The 19182-nt window shown below is 42.2% G+C and overlaps 2 protein-coding genes across 2 annotated transcripts in view; one reads left to right on the forward strand and one right to left on the reverse strand.

The window, feature by feature from the left end:
* The first annotated feature begins 1034 nt into the window (after positions 1-1034).
* On the forward strand, positions 1035-5276 carry Stbd1 (starch binding domain 1). Its single transcript, XM_008843503.3, has 2 exons — positions 1035-1338; positions 3518-5276. Exons 1-2 carry the CDS (start codon positions 1116-1118, stop codon positions 4285-4287), a joined length of 993 nt encoding a protein of 330 aa, XP_008841725.1. The 5' UTR covers positions 1035-1115; the 3' UTR covers positions 4288-5276.
* Ccdc158 (coiled-coil domain containing 158) overlaps positions 4435-19182 on the reverse strand; it is a 100559-nt gene continuing 85811 nt past the window's right edge. Inside the window, exons 19-23 of the mRNA XM_029568533.1 lie at positions 18815-18874; positions 13123-13190; positions 12529-12681; positions 9559-9666; positions 4435-7430 (exon numbers count right to left, since the gene is read on the reverse strand). Of these exons, the coding sequence (XP_029424393.1) occupies positions 7354-7430; positions 9559-9666; positions 12529-12681; positions 13123-13190; positions 18815-18874 (466 nt within the window). The 3' untranslated portion in view covers positions 4435-7353. The remainder of the gene's footprint in view (positions 7431-9558; positions 9667-12528; positions 12682-13122; positions 13191-18814; positions 18875-19182) is intronic.

The raw sequence follows: 19182 nt of genomic DNA on the forward strand, positions 1-19182 counted from the left end.
GGAACTCCATGTCAAGAGCTGCTGTCTACTAGCGAGGGACACACTAGAATGATTTGTGCTTCCAGAGGGAGCCATGTTAGCAGTATCTCCAAGGCACATACATACTTGCCAGCTGTGGCCTAAGCAGCTTTGTGTGAAGTGTGTGCTGAGGGGAAAGACTCTCCAGTTCAGACATAAAAAGCCAGGGCTTCCTAGCACCACAACAGCAGGGCAGTGAAGTTTGGGATTTCTATTGTTGTATGAGGATCAAATTAAGTTCATACATAAAACATCTGGAATATACGATACTTAATAAAAAATTGCTTGGCTACTGATGTTTATTTATAGGCGCTCCAACACTGGACAACCTCCAGTGCGGATGGGTGTGCATTAAATTGCAGCAACTACTCACAGCAAAAATAAGCGGAGGGAGAGGGCATTGCCGTGCATCCCTGCAACCCTAGCCCTTGAGAGGCTGAGGCAGGAGGATCTCACGTTTGAGACCGTTAGCCTGGAGCTCATAAAGAGTTTCAGACTAGCCTGGACGAGTCTTTTAAAAGGAGTGGGGTAGTTTGAGGAAGAAGGACCTTGGAATTGGTTGTGGTGGCGGGTGTTTGTACAGCGTTTATAAGACAGGCGGGAGGCAGAGGTTTGAGCAAACCAGGCGCAGCTCTCTGGTGGGTGTGGAGCTTCCACTAGGTTCGGAGGTCGCCAGTGTCCCCACCCACCCTAGTTCGTGCTCACTGTCCAGCGTGAGCCCCAGGCCCAGAGGCCTCTCCAAGGATCACGCTGCGGTGGTCAATCCGGAGAGGGGCAGGTGGCGCGAGGAAGGCTGAGCTGAACGCCGTGCGCACTGGGTTCTTCCCGCGTGTGATCCAGTGGAAAGGGAGCCCCGCTTGGGAGGGCCGGGACCCCGAGTGGGAGAACCCGGACCCGCGGGGGCGGAGCGGAGCGTCGGCGTGTCGGGGCGGGCCGGGAGGTGGGGCAGGGAAAGTTCGCGCTGGTTGTGGAGGGCTGGGCGGGGCCGCAGCACCCGCGCGCAAACCGTAAAAGGCTGGAGCGGGCGGGGTGGGTGTGGCCCGCCGGGCGAGCGGAGCTCGAGTCCGGTCCGGGTAGTCTCCCGCAGCCTGGCAGCCATGGGCGCCGTTTGGTCCGCCCTACTGGTCGGAGGGGGTCTGGCCGGAGCCCTTCTCCTTTGGCTGCTGCGAGGTGACCCAGGGGATCCGGGAAAAGACCCGGACGCCCAGCCGCAGAAGGTCGCCCCTCCGGGGGAGGCTGCGGTTCCTGGAAGCGAGCAGGGTGGTGGCGGCGGCGTTCTGGGCCCTGGACCTTCCAAGCGCGATCTGGCCACCAAACCAGGTATTCTTCCTCCCCCGGTTTCCGGGGCAGATCTGCCAGGTGTCTTGAAGTTCTCCCGGGTAGGAAGAAGGCAAGCCACCTGGAGCTCTCCTACCGCTCCGTCCGCAGCGGACGAGCTTCCCCTACCCGGGACTGAACCCTCTGGCGCCCCATCGCTTCTCCTGGCACGGCTTGGTGCAGTGCGCATGGCTGCCCTGGCGGCGCCCCTTTTCTGGGCTTTGGAGGGCTTAAGTTTGGGAGCCACCTTACAACTCTTTTTCAGTCGCTGATGGAGCAGTCCCATCTGAGTCCCAGTCCGGTAACTTCAAGCCCTGACAACGCACACCCTGCATTAGATCTGGGTTTGGGAATACCAAGTCGTGAGCACCTCCTGCCAGCTGGACGGTTCTAATAGAAAAGCAAAGTTCAGCTTACACTTGGACCATGAAGGCCACTGCTGTCCGGGCTGTGCACTGGCCACCCGCTTCAGAGCTATTGGCCAAATGCCCACTTAGAAAAGTAGATTTAAACCTGGGTGGCAATTCTCATCAGAGTTGGGTACCCTTCCTGGAGATTAGGCCTCCCAGGTTTAAATCTACATTTTAGAGTGTGTGTCAGGCAGAGTGAGCACTGGCACAAACCCTTATCTCCTTTGGCAAGCTGCCCCTGCCTGGACAGCAGCCAAATGGCCAAAATGACATCTGTTGAACTTTATTTTTAGTGGCGTGGTGTTCATTTGGAGCCACGTGAAAAATCTTTCCTGCAGTCTGTCTGCTTTGAGTAGTTCGTTCATTTACCTTGTTTCTGAAGGCTAGCCTTGTGTTTTAAGCTGAAAATTGGGAATTCAGTAGTATTTAATGACATCTCACTTCCAAGCTCACCATTAAAAAGAGAGAAAATGACCCAAGACTCCCTTGTGTTGATTGTATGATTTTGGAGAGTTCAATCTTTTAAAATGTTTTAAATCATTATTTTATGTGTATTTGTGTATTGCCTGCATGTGTGTAAGCGCATCTGTGTCATGCAATGCCCACAGAGATCAGAAGAGGGCATCCCTGGAATTGGAGTTATGGGTGGTTGTTAGCTGCCTTGTGGGTGCTGGGATTTGAACTTGGGTCTTCTTCAAGAACAACCAGTGTTCCTAACCATTGAGCAATCTCTCCAGCCCCAGACTAAACTTTCAGAAATAACTTTTAGCCAGGTGTGTGGTGTATACCTTTAATCCCAGTACTTGGAAGGCAGAGACAGGTGGATCTCCATGACTTCAAGAGCAGCCTGGTCTACATATCGAGTTACAAACCAGCTGGGGCTACATAGTGAGACCCTGTCTCAACCCTCTCCCGCCATAAAAACCCAACAAGCAAAAACAATTTTTAAAGTGTGTAGTAGGAGGGATGGGAACAGCCTTGTCTCTTTGAAGAGGTGCCTCTTCTGTCAAGTTCACTGCCAATTCTTGATTCTTGCCCAGTCAAGTGCTACCCTTGGTATTCCCTACACTGACAGCTGTACTGCTCTGCCCTCCAGCTAGCCAGAGCTGATGGCTGCCCTGTACTCTCTGGTGTACTCATATAGGGTAGCCATGCAGCCCTTTGCTCCACATGCAGGACACTGTGTGTGGTACTGGGTGGTACTGGGCCTCATGCTAAGCGCCTGGGCACCATTTTTGATGATAGGAGCCAAGTAACTTTGACCTTGACTGTGGGAGACTGAGGTCAGGCTTGCAGTTCTGCCTTCACAACTTGCCACTTCATTCACTCTTGTGCTGGTTTGGTACACAGATACTCTGAGTGTGTACTCTACGATCTTAGAGCAAGGTTGGGAATGTGCTAATAGGCCATGATTTTAAAAGGGACTTGGTAAACTGCAGATTGAAATAAAGACTTCAGGGGCTGGAGAGATGACTCAGCAGTGGTTGAGTACTGGCTGCTCTTGCAGAAGACCTGGTTTTGATTGCTAGCACCAACATGGTGGTAATAACCATCTGTAACTCCAATTCCAAGGGAATCTGACGCCCTCTTCTGATCTCCACAGGTACTGCACAACACAGGTGCACTTACATGCATACATGCATGCAGGCAGTATACTCATACACACAAAAATTAAAACTAAAAAATTTTAAAAAAGCAATAAAGACTTCAACAGCAGTCTCGTTTCTCAGTTTTGTGAACCATCTAATGCTACTGCACTTTCCTTTTCTTAGAGCATCTTCAAGAAAGCAATGGACATTTGATTTCTGAGACCAAAGGCCTTGGTACCCTGCAGGAAGCACAGAGACTGCAGAATCCTGGAGCAGACTGGGGCAATGTTCCCACTGGACAGATCCCAGACACACGCTCCAGGGCTGACTCTGAAGTGTCAAGAAACACAAGCCTTGACTCTCATGTAGAATGGAGAATCCCTAAAGCAGCTGCAAGTATGGCCGAGAAGTTTTCCTCCAGCAACCTGCTTGTGGACAGAGCTAAAGAAGCCAGTCTTGCACAGATGGACAGTCAGGACCCAGCTGGCCATGAGGACTGGGAAGTGGTATCTAGGCACTCATCTTGGGGAGACGTTGGTTTGGGTGGAAGTCTTGAGGTTTCTGGGTTCAGCATAAGTCAGGGAATGGACTATGGCAGAAATACTCTTGTGGGAGCAAGAGGCCAGGAAGCAGGTGGGAAAGTAATGTCTCCAGAGCCTCAGCAAGTTCGCATCCAGTTCCAAGTGCACTATACCACAAGCACTAAGGTGCAGTTCATTGCAGTAACTGGAGACCATGAGAGTCTTGGGAGCTGGAACACATACATCCCACTCCATTATTGCAAGGATGGGCTTTGGTCTCTTTCTGTCTTCCTGCCGGCAGACACAGTGGTGGAGTGGAAGTTTGTGTTGGTAGAGAATGGGGAAGTTACTCGCTGGGAAGAATGCAGCAATCGACTTCTACAGACAGGCCATGAGGATAAAGTGGTTCAAGGGTGGTGGGGGATTCATTGATTCAGTTGGCAAAGCATCGGAGTGGCTACAGCAGAATGCAGGCGAGGCTAAGGTGGTGGAGCACGCTGCATAATTTAAAGGTGGCGTAATTCCAATTTTAGCCATCAGCTGTTTCAGATTTGCTAGTGTGGCTTTTGTCTAATGTACAGGAATGTGCGTATGCAGATAATGCTTCTGGGAAGAAAGGAATTCTTTCCCTTGTGGCACTGACTGATTTGTGCTGATACTGTGTTACTGCAGGGATTGAACTTCTTGGGTAGTTATTTGGACTTTGGGCGAGGAGTAGAGAAACTAACCAGTCGCACAAGTACAAGGTAAGAGCCCTTAGGAGCTCCTTAGATTGAGGGAGTAAAATAAACTTCATTAAAAAGTTAAAGCGATACTGTTTACGTTTTAAAATAACACCGTGTGGAACTGTGACTGGAAAATATCTGGCCACTAGATGTGACCAGTAAGGATTGAGGTGAAGTTCTAAGACGCCCATTAGTTTTTGTTAGATTTTAATTGCTGAGTATAGATAGGATATTAGTTAGCAAGGCTCTCGGTCTTAATGGCTTAAGGCTGGTGTGGAAACAATGGGCTTAATTGGAGTTGGTCATCAAGCCAGCAGCCCCTAAGGAAAGGGAGTCTGAGTGGGGCTGGGGTGTGGGCTGGTGAGGTAGTCTAAGGGATACTGCTCTGAGGGCTAGGAATTCCAAGTCCAGTCTAGCTCTGCTAAGGGATGCACCCATCCTTTACCCACAGAGCCCTTAGAGGACATAGGACCCTCTCTGCTCACTGTCCCACCCCACTCCCACCAGATATTAACAGAGGGACTGTCCCATAACAGCCTTTTCCATCTGAAAATCCTCTCCCCTCTCTTTTCCTACCAGTAGCTATTTGTGGGTGACAAATCTATGTAGGCCTGTGATGCAGAAGTGTATCTTTGCTCTGAGATAAACACTTAAAAGTCATAACTGAATAATAAAACCTGAGTTTTAATATCTTCATTAAATGTCTGAATTGTCTCAATCTTGATACCATAACCTAGATATAAAAATACTTTGTATAGTATTTCCTATATAGGAAAGCAAATATCAAAAGTTACAGAAGACAACATAAGAAGAGTTTTTCTCTTCCCTTTGGAGAAAATTTTGAATATTTCTTTTAAAACGTTACCTTTCCTTGGAAGAGAATCTAGTATGTTTGCGTTTTAAAATCAGTTTTTCAGATAGGGTCTCTTACAGCCCAGGTGCACCTCAAACTCACTATATATCCAAGGATACCCTTAAATTTCTGATCATCCTACCTCCCATCTCACGTACTGGGATTACAGGCATGTGCCACTATACCCAGTTTCATGCAGTGCTAGGCAGTCACTCTACTAACTGAGCCACATCTCAACCGTTGGTGGTGGTGGTCATTGTTTTGAAACAGAGTAGCTGACCTTGAATTACTATATAGCTAAAGATGACCTAGAATTCTTGATTCTCCTGCCTCAATCTCCCAAGACTGGGACAAAATGAATTCTTATATGTTAAAATAGCCTTTAGTAAGTATATTATCCACTGATAAAACCTAATCAATTCTGGCTAAGATGACCTTGGCTGACAAGAACATGAATCCAAGTGAAAGCTGTAGTGCAAAGTGCTTAGCAGAACTGTTCAGCATCTTTGGGTTTACAGCACTTCTTGGTTAAATTCATATATTCTGCCTATATACGTCATAATGAGGTCTGCAGAAGGCATTGACCATTACTTCACAGAATGCCCAAGCCTCCCTATGGAGTAAAACAGTTTAAATAAAAATATCCCTAGAATGCTACTGCTAGCCACTTATTAGTTACCTGATGAAACAAATTAACCAACTAAAGAAAAAGATTAAGCTATAAATGTATAGGTGCATATATATTTATAATTTTAATCACCATTTGAATTGGATATGCTTAGATTGCTGTCACTGAGCGCAGCACCAAGGTGCCGCTTAGCAAGTACACCCTCCCACTCCACTGACTATAGCTGGGTCAGGGCTCCTGCTAGTGCTCTAATGGGGTCATCCATGCAAGAAGGCAGCCCCAGACAGACTGCTTGCCCTTGCATCAGTCAGCAATGGGTCTTCCTGGCAGCAGCTCTCCTCCTCGTAGAGTCCCTTAGGCTCCCTTCTGCTCTGTGGTACCACCACCCTGAGGACCGTCCCTATCTGTATCCAGCCCATGGGAGGGAAATAACTTGAGGAAAACCACAAACACTTTGGACCTGCAGGAAGTGCTCTGTTCACATCCCACTAGACCTGCTCAGGTGACTGCCTCTGGAAGCGAGGGGCATGGGACTGAGAAACCTGCTAGGCTGCTGCATCTTGGTGACAACTCTGCTTGGGAGTGAGAGGACATAGTGTTTGGACAGTTAGCCTCTGCCACATTGTCCCTGATGTTTTGACATAAGTGAATCGTTTTTGTGTCTTTGTCTCATTATATTTATTTTACATACAAATATCCCCCAAGTTTATTAAAATCTAATTAAGGCATACTGAATTTAATACAGCAGGTACCTACTTACTTGTTAAAAAGTAACAATATTTTCTTTCTTTAGTTCTATGCAAGAAAAGAAATTTCTAAAAGTTTTGATCCAGGGCACCAAAGTTTTGTTGATTACTCTTACTGATGTTGACAGAACAAACAGTGAGTTCGGGTCACCAAAGGACGCCTGCAGCTGGGGTTTGTCTTTCTGCTCTTGGCGCCACACCACTTTACACTGTGAAGGCATTTCTTTTATTCCTCAGGATGTTTTTAGGCTGAAAAAGGTGACTCTAGTATTTCAGAACCAGTAAAAATAATTAAAAACACAATATTCCAACATGCTAAAATTATCATAAATTAGTACATTATAATGTGTGAATACTTTCAAATCTAGTTGGTTGTGTTTGAAGTTTGAGCATTCAAGAACTTTATTGCAAAAAAAAGAGTTTAAAGGACAGGGTATCTTTTATTAATTTTCACATAAAAAGAAAAAAGTCCACAGGGCACTAATTATAAGTAAAAGGACAGTAAATCGGGCACCATCCCTCTGTAGAGAATGGGCAAGCAACGTATCATTTTAATAACATTTTTTCCTGATCTTTCACTTTCTGAATCCTCTTTTCTTGGTTTCTGATCATTGAAGACATTGCTGAAAATATTGACAAAAGAAAGTTAGATTGCAAAGTCTACTAAGTTTTTAAATTCTATTACATACTTCTCAAAGATCAGCTTGTTAGCACTGTAGAATAGATTCAGCCTGACCTCAAAAAGTTCTTAAAAATTTCAGTGCAACAAACTTTAGTAAAGGTTGGTGTGATGGAACAGAGTGGTTATCCTTTTGGTTATTTCAAATGAACAAACTGAGATAAAATGAGTATAATTCAAACACCTCAAGAGGGTCATGGAGATGAAAGCCTCCTGTCCTTCCATCTGCTGGGTCAATGGTGATTACTGTAAGAGTTTGGTAATACATTCTACATGTATTCATGTGTGCATGCAAGTAGAAATATGTGTAGTGATTTTTTTTTTTGGTGGTACTAGGGACTGAACCCATGATCTTATACCACAGCTGTTATTTATAGCCCTGCACTTGAAATTGTGATAAATGTTCCCAAAATCTTCTCCAAAAATATTTGTTCACAACCTTCAAGAATCTCCATATTCAGACACTGCATCCAATGCAAAGGTATTGTTACTTTTAAGAAAATGTAACGTCTTCCAACTAGATGGCGTAAGTCAGATGAACTTAGAAATGTAAGTAGAGCCAGTAAAATAATGTACATTTCTTTTCAAAAATCACAACAAACTAAATCCCAACATGTTTTCTTACTATTTAGAGGGATCTGAGGTTATCACGAGGCACTTGGGATTTTCTTTAAGAACAATGTGATGTAATCTTGGTATATTAAAAGATGTGGGCTTTAGAGTCAGAAATTACAGGGATCAAGTCCCAGCTCTACTGCTCCTTGTGTGATGGAGAATTTGTTGACTATGTTCTTATCATGTTTTCTCATTTTCCTATGACAATAATAATAGCACCCATCTTCCCATGTTGTGAGGACCAAATGAAGAGAACATCAGAGAAACGCTGAGTGCAGGGCTGGCATGCAGTTGGAAGGTGGTTAGTAAATGCTGGCAGCATCTATTATTATGAATATGGTTATTTTATAAATATCTGTTCTTAGAAAAACATTTATTTTCTTTGTATGCACATATGTGGTGCACTGTGCATAACAGGATCTTGTTATATAGCTCTGGCTGGTCTGGAGCTCCTAGAACTCACTGTGTCAGCCAAAGTGGCCTTAAACTTGCTGCAGTCCTCCTATCCCTGCCTCCCAAGTGCTGGGATTACAGGTGTGTGCCACAATGCCCCACTTGAAAAATAGTTATTTTCTTTCATCTCATAACTTCCATTCTTTAGGGATGGAGAGATGGACTAAGAACAGCAAGTACCCTCCAAAATCAGTTTCTCTCTAACAAAGACAGAGGATTCATGATGCTATAATTCTGTCATGATAGCATTTATAGTCACAATACTTAGAATTTAGGTTCTCAAAACCGACCATCATTTGCAGATTGTAACAGTGTCCAATTCAAATGACTTTAGTGTTTTTGGAAGTATCTTGTCTTATTTATTTGTGATTCATTTATTGGATGGCATAATCTTTTATAACATTATGCTAAATTTAAATCCTGTGTAAACTAAATACCTTATTATTATTTTTTCTGGCTAGGACTGTAATTTTATCCTGGCAAATATCATACACACACTTGATTATGGAAATAGCCTATTGATGGTTGAGAGCTAGATTACCATGCCCACTCAGAAAGAGTAGAGCAGGCCCTACTGCTCAGGGTCAGACAATGAAATCTAGGGATTAATTATGCTCAAGACACTCATGTTTCGGTTGATTTGTATTATTTGAGGCAAGTTCTTGCATGACAGCCCTGAGTGGCCTGGAATTTGTTATGTATCCCAGGCTTGCCTTGAACTTGTGGCTCCTCCTGCCTCTACCTCCCAAGTGCTAGAAATATAGGTATGAGCCACCATGCCCAGCAAGACGCTCATATTTTGATTTCTAAATTACTAATTTATTATCCTTTCAGTGGGTCATACAGGAAGCTTAACCTGAGGGCATTTTAGTTCTATGTTGTTTTGTCTTTTGTGAGTTTCTTTTTCTGGTACTCAGGTCTAAACCCAGGGCTTTGCACTAGCTAGGCAGATGCTCTATCGCTGAGTTAAATCCTCAACCCCTGGAGACCTTTACGTACCATACCTTGGTTCTTCAGCTGTAAATCTTCTACCAGGGTTTGCAAGCTTTCCAGTCTGTTCTGAAGTTTTTGGCATGTTTTTCCTGTTGTTTCTAGTGACGGAGACTGTGAATCTATTAGAAAATTGCTTAGATGTGATACTAAAAGCCTATTCAATATTTATTTTTTAGAAATCTTCCAATTAAAGGTTAACAACTCCTGCAAATTAAGAAAACTTCCAAATACTATTTTAAAATAAAGAAAAGGTTTCTTATTTAAATATAGCAATGTTATGGATCCTCTTTTTTTTGTGATAGGGTCTCCCTATAGCCACAGCTGGCCTGGAACTTGCTATATAGACCAGACTGACATTGGTCTGACAGAGATCTACCTGCCTCTGCCTCCCAAGTGCTGAGTTTAAAGGTATGAACTACCCAAGCTATAGTCATACCCCTTTCCCACGCTCATCAAGGAGTGGAGGGGGGAGTCAGTTACCCCTACCACCCAATCAGTCCACCTTAGCTGCATGTGGGGGAGGGGCTAAGGATATATAAGCCGAGAGAATGCCAGGAGGCACCTTTCTCACCATTTTCTGCAGCTGTTGGGAGGTCACAGGATCTATATTTGAGTGTGGACTTTCCAGTGCAGCCATAAATGGGGGGCGCCCACTCCTCTGTAAATAAACCCCCACCCTATGCTCTGTGAAAAAAAATAAAATTAAAATGATCACTGGGGAATGTCTGGGGAGACTGACTTGACACAGTGGGCCTTAACACTATGGGTTCCAGTTGGGGGGCTATGGGAGGGTACTGGTGGGGATGGGGCTAAAAAGATGATTCAGATTGTTTGACATATTCTGTATGAAATACAACAAACTTTAATAAAAACAAATTTTAAAAAAAGGTGTGAGCCACCACGTCTGGCTGAAAAACCTGCTTTTGTCACATCCCTAGACCAGTGTAATTTCTTACTATATTCTAAATACATATCCTTATATTTACAGACAAGTATACCTCTCAACACTCATCAAAGCTTCTTTTTGCAATAGATGGAGACTATTACAAAATTCCACAAGTTGTCAAACACAGAGAATAAGTGTCTGTGAGGTGTCTAGCCCTAAGTGACACATCTACAATACAACTTCCACAACTAAGGTTTGGGGAGCATCACAGAAGAAGGGGTGGAAAGAATATAAGACCCAGAGGGGTAAGACACCTACCTGCTGCTACTTAAGGCATTCTAGACATGATAGGGAAGCTCTATCAATGAAATCTCCACAATATGGCAGTCTAACAAGATCTACATAGAATAACAAAACCAGTTGACATACCAAAGTGGATGGGAAAATCTCCAGGGGCCCTACCTCAAGAAGAGCTGAAGGCAATCAATGGATGCCAAGGGAAGGAAAATCAGTGTTTTCTAGGGACTAGCTCCCTGAGAGGTTACCTAACTACAAGTGGGCAGCCCTAAACACAAATACAAGGGAATACCACTGAAAGGACTGAGAGTATTATACATATTTATGTATATCTCTAAATGTGTGCATGTGTATGTAATAATAAGGGGATAGGAAGTTGAGAAGGAGTTTGGGGGATGTAGGGGGAGTTGGAGAAGGACTGAGAGGGATGGAAATGGTGTGAAGACTATACTCATGTGTGGTGTTTACAAAAGAATTTAAAAAAATATAGCAGCTCAAGTTTATTAGACTTGGTTTCAAACTGATTGGATTCACTATTGTTTAAACTGGATAGTGAGGAGAATACTTCACGTTAGTGACTCATTGTATACGGGTCAGCATTTCACACCAAGCCTGAGTAGTTCCTAACTTGGGGTTTGGGAGAGCAGGATCTAATTCAGATACTGGCATCACTTTTCCATGTGTGTGAGGACATTATCACTTGAGTGAGGATGGCACATGTGGGGAGAAAGGGTTGTACAGATGTTGGCATGGAGCAGTGAGCCTGCAACAAAGTGTTAGCAGCAACTGAAGCGGGCCCAGGGCATGAAAGCTATTCTCTAGTAAACATTCGAAGTTCTATCAATTCCTAAAATACTGAGCTCTTGACTCACATTCCTATCCCTAAACACCTTTTCCTTGTAATTATAGTATTAAAACAATTGTCTACATTTTTAAAAAAATTTCAGACATGAGAAACAACATATTAGGAATATTTTAGTAAAAATAATATAAAAATATATATGTATAAGCTTGATGGGGGTCCAAAAATAGAGGGAAAAAGAAAATGTTATACTTTGTAACAATGTAAAAAGCAACACTGCTCTAGTCCTCAAATAATTATTACTTTAACAGATACATCATTTGATTCTTTTAAAAAAGTTGTTTGTTTTGAGATAGGATATCACCATGTAGCCATAGCTGGCCTGGAACTTACTATGTAGAACTTTCAAGGATCTTCCTTTCTCTGCCTCCTGAATGAGACTACCAGCAAGCACAACCAACCTTGGTGCTTTGGTTCTTTAAATTTTACAAAATATTAAATGAAATGGTTACAAACGGAAATGATTCCACACAATTCAATTTAACATACTTATATAGGACATTTTTCAAGATACTCATCCTAAATTAAATGTTTTTTCCATCTCTTATAAAATAAAAACAGAACTTGAAATTTTAATGAGACTTGACAAGCTTGTATAATAGTCATTTACTCGATAACAGGCAGAGAATTAAGTGGAGTTATGTTTTAGAGAATAAGCAAGAGAGAAAAGTCATAGCACTTAAAAGAAGACAAAATATTTATAATAAAAAAGAATGGTCAGTATGCCAGAGAAAGAGACACTCGTATATAATACTAAGTTTTTATTATACTAAGGCTAAGGCTTCAATGTGTATACACAGTAGCTGTTTTATTTAAATAAAACCAGTTACAGCTTGCATATGAGAGCATCGTGCACAGTCTCCTTAGTTGTGTATGGAAAAGAACTTGCAGTTCACTAGAGTAAGAAAGCAGCCAGCAATATCAGATCATCCTTACCTTTTGCAGCGTCAGGTGAATGAGTAGGTTCGGTAGATCTGTCCTGTGATGTGGAGCCTACTGATTCTTCAGTAGAACTAGTCAGGAGTGAGTGCACTGGGGACTTAGGAGAATTGAATGACCGAGAAGATGAATTTTTCATAGATGGACTTACTAAAATTTTACAAGAATAAAAGAATTTAAAAAATAGTATACCACAGTTATCAAGAAGTCAAACATTTCACAAGAAAACGCTCCCAATGATAGGGTTGAGAGGAAAGGAGAAATGTTCTGGAAAATATCCAAGTGTGGGAAGGTTGTGATTTTTAAATAGGGTGGTGAGAGGTTAGCATTACTGGGAAAGTGACATTTGAATAAATCTCGGAAGGTGAAGTGGCTGGCCGTGTCCGGGCAGCGAGGCTGCCTGCTAAGTTCAAGAACAGCTGAAGCTGGGAAAAGTAGAGTGACTGACAAGGGAGTCATGGGAAATGAGCCCAAAGAGTTAACAGGGACTTAAACAGGAGCATCATGACTTAGGCTTGTATTCACGTGGAACTGAGGGGCCTCTGTAGGCTTTCAGCAGGTCTCCCTCCTATGTTTTCACTGAAAACTCACCTGCAGATGGGAAGGTGAAGCAACTACATGGATCTTCCAGGTCTCCTGGATGCAATGTGACTGGTTCTCTGAAAGCATAAGTAGGTGTGTTGGTTAATCTTCACTGTCAACTTGAATGGAATACTCTGAGAAAGTCCTAGGAGATTAGCAAAGGGCCTCCAACTCCCCGTGACTGTGTTTCCAGAGATTATCAGACCATGCAGGCTCTGACTTAATGGTTTACTTCCTTGATGGATTCATGTGTGATGGCATTATAGGGAGAGGTTTAGTTGGAGGAAGTAGGTCACTAGGGGGCATGTCCTTGAGCGAGGTATCTTGCCCTGACCCCATCCAGTAGCCCCTCTCCCCCAATTTCTGCTTTCTTCCTTTCTTCTGTGAAATGAACAGCTTTCCTCTGCCACACATGCTCCTTCGTGATGTTTTGTCCAAGTGCATGGGCCAACCTACCACAGACTGAATCCTCCAAAACTGCAGGCCAAAATAAATCTTTCCTCACTTATGTTGTCTCTGTCAAGTGTGAGACTTAGTGAAACTAATACATGTGGCAATGTAAACACTTAATTTCACAAGCACAGCACCAAGACACACGGACCAAAGCAAGCCAATACAGGCAAATGTGATAGCTTGAAATATAAACTCAGATGGCAGTTATAACCCTAAATTGCAGAAGTTCATAAATGCCTATAGAGGGAATACAAAGTTGTATTATCTTTAAACTTTAAAAAAATTTTATTTTGTGTGCATGTGAGCGGATATACATGCATGCCATGTATACTAACTCATGTGGAGGTCAGAGAACTGCCTGCAAAGTTAGTTCTCTCCTTCCACCAAGTGGGTCCTAGAGATCCTCAGATCGTCAGCTTGGTGGCAGGTGCCTTTACTCACTGAGCTCTTACTGGTACTGCATTATCTTTTTGCATTCAGTACCCACGGATTTTTTTTTTTTAAAGGCAGGGTCTTATGTAGTCCATGCTGTCCTCTGACTCCTTGTGTAGCTGAGGATAACTTTGAACTTCTGATCTTCCTGCCTCCATCTCTTGCTACTGGGATAACAGGTGTACTCCAATACAACTGGTTTATGTAGTACTGGGGAACCCAAGGTTTCCTGCATGCAAGGTAAGTACTCTATCAACTGAGCTACATACCCAGTCCACTTGTGAAAACTGTATAAGACAAAATACAATAAAATAATCTTGGCTAGACAATTCATTTTTGTGTAATAACAGCTATAAATCCAAATCACTTTTCTTATGAACTATGAAATGCCATCTCAACATTCATTTAAAAATGAAGAAACTGGGGCTGGAGAGGTGACTCAGTGGTTAAGAATACTGGCTGCTCTTCCAGAGGACTTGGATTTGCTTCCCATCACCCACATGATGGCTAACAACCATCTAGGAAGTCCAGGGCCAGGGGATCTGATGCCCTCTTCTGGCCTTCATGGGCATTGCATAAAACAGATGCACTTACATACATGCAGGCAAAATAAAAATATAAATAAAAAATAAAAATATAAATGAAGAAACAGACTGGAGAGATGGCGCAGCAGTTAAGAGAACTGGCTGCTCTTGCAGAGGTCCTGGGTTTGAATCCCAGTACCCACATGGTGGCTAACAACTGTCCATAACTCCAGTGGAGATCCACCACCCTCTTTTGTCCTTCGAGGGCATTGCATGACATGGGTGTATTGTATACATGCACACAATACACATATACACATAAAATAAAAATAAAGCCAAGAAATTTTAAGAAAATGAAGAAACAAGCTGAATGTAGTTACAACCCCAGACCTTGGGAAGCTGAGGCAGGAGGATCTGAGTTCCAGGCCAGCCTGGACTACATAGCAAGACTCTATGCCAAACAAACAATGAGGTTGTCATAATACTGTATTTTATCATGAAAAAAAGTACTGTGATAATCAACTATCAGTGCAGCATTTGGGGAACTCCATTGTATGCTTGGAAGAGATTGAAAAATTTAAAAGCATATGACATTTTGTATCTTCTTTTTACTTTTTAAAATTTTTATTTGTGTGTGTTTGTGTGTGTGTGTGTGTGTGTGTGTGTGTGTATGCACACTCATGTGCAGAAGTCAGGGGACAGTCTGTGGGAGTCAGTTCTCTCTCTTCACCCTTGACCATTTGGGTCCCAGGAAATTGAACACGGGCCACCAGGTTTGGCTGCAGGCACCTTGACCCACTGAGCCACCTTTCGAACCCTCAGATCATTTTTCATTGCTGAGTCACACTGTTAGTAGATACATTCATTGTAACTTTTCTTCTCCAGTAGTTCAAAAATTCTCATGAGGTTGACAGAATAACCATCAATATTGCATTTATTATTATGTCATGTCTTCAGTTTGTAATATGCATAATGACTCCTATGAATAAAATACTATGGGCAGTGAATAAAAGCAAAGAGCATCTTTGTTTTACAATGAAAATAGTTTTAACCTCATCTTGAAAGGGGGAATTGAGAACTGTGATAGTCTTATACCTAATCAAAAGAGACTTAATAGCATTTATTTCCTTATTGAGTTAATTGCATCTTATAGTTTTGTTCACTTGCACTTTTAATGCTGAGTTTTTACTGCTGTTATTGTGAAACAATATTTTCATAATAAACAATATTTTCATAATAAATAAATAAAATACAGTATTATGACTTCATTGCAGAAAGAAGTAGATTTTTCTAGTCACAAAGAAACTCTACAGCAGAGCTTTTGTTACCACAAGGAAGCAATTCCACTCTGCCCTGTACCTATGATCAGCATCTTCCCAAGTAGCTCAGTGCAGGGACAATATACAGTAGCAGCCGCAAACATGTGCTTTGAAGCCACTGGCTTAAATTCAAATTTGGCCTTTAGCGTTTATAAGCTGTATACCTTAGCAAGTTGCTTAACCAACCTCATTCTTCATTTCTGATCTATATATGGAAAATAATGCCTACCACACAGATTAGAAAGACTAAAGTATGTCTAAAACAATCAGAAAATAGAATAAAATTACAGCTATTATTTATAGGAACAGTGTAGTGTTATAGCGATAAGAGAAAAGGAAATCAACATATTTTCTTTATGTTAAAAGAAAGATATATTTAGAAAGATTCTGTGACAGAATAGCAGAGAGAGAAAGTATTTGTGACACTTGATTCATTCACTAAAAAGCATTTACTGAATGGCTACTTGATAGTGGGCATTATGTGGAAGTGCCAAGGGTGAGAAAGCCCATTCTTAACCAAAATTTAAGCAGTTCAGAGTATGAAATAACTTTATTGCTCTTACGATATGAGTAATTAGATAACTCTATTTTTATGGGTAGTAAAAACAGAAAAGATAAAAATGAGGTTTTTTCCAGTCATCCAATAAACAGATCTTATAATTTTAAGCAACTTGTTGGCCAGGACCCAAATCTGTCCTTCTCAGTGTTGTGTTTGAAGGGCATGGTCCAGCTCGTGGCACAGTACAGGGAGATAATGGTCTTTTGAATTAGTGAACAGTAGTAAAAGTGACACTTTGTCGATTAGGGATGATAAAACAATTTCTTGCCTGCTAAGCATTTCACCTGACTTGCTACCTTCAGTGGACTCCCTTAATGAGCTGCTGCTTCTGTTGGTAGAAGGGTGGGAGAAGTTAGAGACGCTCAGAGTGCTATTTGATCACTAATATAAACATCTGTGAGATAAAGTTTATTCTCTGTGGGAGGAGGGTGCTGGGAATTGAACCCAAGGCTTCATGCCAAGCTAGATACATAGTCTACCAGGAGCTACACCCCAGCCCATTTTTTTCTTACACAGATAGCTAGAAAAAGTTAGATAAATCACAAAGTATTAATGCTATGACAAAACAAATTGCCCATATGAACATTAATTTTAGATGAATACAGACTCAAAAGAGTGAGGCTGAAGCTCTGGCTCTTCTTCATGGAGGAAACAGTATGAAGAAAAGATGAAGCAAAAAGAAAAGAGAGCCAGCGAGACGGCTCTGAAGGTAAAGGCACTTGCAGACGGGCTTGGCAACCTCAATTTGATTCCTGGCACTCTCATGGTGGAAGTAAAGAATGGACTCCCATAGATTGTCTTTTGACCTACACAGATATAGACACACATACATGTGTACACATGTCCAAATAAATAAATATAGAAAAAGATGATTCTTAGAAGAGAAATGAACTTTTGGAATCAGGATCAGGAATAATCTAGTTAGGGGCCAGGGAAGTGGCTTATTTGGTAGAGCGCTTGCCTAGGATGCACGAAGCCATGGGTTTGATCTCCAGTACCACATAAACTGGGAGTAGTGTCCCAAGCCTATAATTCCAGCAATTGAGGGGTGGAAGCCAGAGGACCAGGAGTTCAAGATTATCATTGGCTACACAGTGAGTTTGGGGCCAGCTTGAACCTGCCTTGAGGGAAAAAAAAAAAGCTCTGCTTAGGTTAGAGCATAGGATGAGGAGTAAAGGTTGGTTTCTAGAAGTCAGTGTGTCTGCCATGCTAGACTAAGAGCCAGTATTTAGCGCTGTGCAGTAAGGAGACACAGGACATTTTTTAAAGCAATGACCTCCGTGTCTTCTCTGAATAAGGAATTAACATTAGATATGTTTTCTTTTTTTGCTAATATTTCTTTTCAGAACTTGTTCTTTTGGGGTTCTTATATAAGGTTATACATTTTCTTTTTATTATTATTATTATTATTTTATGTGTACGCATATATTGCCTGCATGTAGGTAAGTGCACCCATGTCGTGCAGTGCCTACAGAGGACAGAAGAGGCTGTCGGATCCCCTGGAACTGGAGTTACTGACAGCTGTTAGCTGCCATGTGGGTGCTGGGATTCAAACCCAGGTTTTCTCCAAGAACAGCCAGTGTTCTTAACCACTGAGCCATCTCTCCAGCCCAAGGGTTATACATTTTCTTTATGACTTTTTTAAAATAATTTCATTTAAAAATCAGCTATTCCATTATTGATGAATATAGGATAGTTTTTAGTAAGTCTTATAACCATATATTGAGGTTGTTATAACTTCCTTTTGGACCACTCTTCAAAGTTGTATAGACCATTGGAAATACATGTAAATGTAAAAAAGTCTTTGGTGTGGGATATTATATGAATAGCTTCATATGGTGACACATCAGTGCTTTGAACTGGATGTTGAATGTCCCCAGAGGCCCAAGTGTTAAAGGCCTGGTCCTCAGCACGGATCTATTGGAGGGGGGTGGAATCTCTAGGAGGTGGGACATTGTGGGAGGTCCTTATGTCATTGGGGTAAGACCACAAAGGAAACTGTGGTCCTTTCTTTTGCATCTGGCTCAGTGGTGAGCAGTTTGCTGCATGCACTCTTTGCCATCTGCCACCTGAGAGCTTCAATGCAGTCCCAAAGCTAAGGGTATGTCCTATCTTGGATTGGAACCTCCACAGCTATGAGGCAAATAGACCTTTCCTCTTGTAAATTATCTCAGGTACTTTACTATAATGATAGTAAACACAATCAATAAATTTTAAAATAAGAAAAAGCTTTCAGTTGATTTCTAGAAAGTGAATTCCTTTAGTACCTTGAAACTCTTTTTAGAGTAAGTTAAACAATATAATGGCTTTCCTTCCCTGAAGCCAATATGCCCATCAAGTTCCAAGAAAATTATCTCAAAAGGCCACATACAAAATTCTGGATAATTGAATGATTCCAAGTTCCACAGTCTTACCTGTGGCAGAGGTCTGCTCTCAGGCTTGATTCAATAATGCAGTCTCTTACTCTATCATCTCTGTGTAGGCAAATATAACTGAGTTAATGATGCACAGGGAAATTTCTGGGTTCTTGGTCTTTTAAAAATAACCAATTGCTGGCCTGGAGAGATGGCTCAGCATTTAAAAGCACTGGCTGCTCTTGCAGTGGACCTGGGTTTGGTTCCCAGCACTCACATGGGTAGCTAACAATTGTCTATAACTCCCATTCCAGGGGATCTGATCCCTCTTCTGACCTCTATGAGCACTGCGCAACATGGGCATACTTGCAATACACTCATACACGTTAAATAAAAGTAAAGCATTAAAAAATAATCAGTTGCTCATT

This window comes from Nannospalax galili, unplaced genomic scaffold (genome assembly GCF_000622305.1).
Source record: "Nannospalax galili isolate Female #2095 unplaced genomic scaffold, S.galili_v1.0 scaffold800, whole genome shotgun sequence".
NCBI classification, from domain to species: Eukaryota; Metazoa; Chordata; class Mammalia; order Rodentia; family Spalacidae; genus Nannospalax; species Nannospalax galili.

Excerpts from the sequence above, each read along its gene's own strand:
- Stbd1 (XM_008843503.3), top strand. The coding sequence starts at position 1,116 with ATGGGCGCCGTTTGGTCCGCCCTACTGGTCGGAGGGGGTCTGGCCGGA. Across the intron at positions 1,339-3,517 it reads CGATCTGGCCACCAAACCAG|AGCATCTTCAAGAAAGCAAT; the intron begins GTATTCTTCCTC and ends TCCTTTTCTTAG.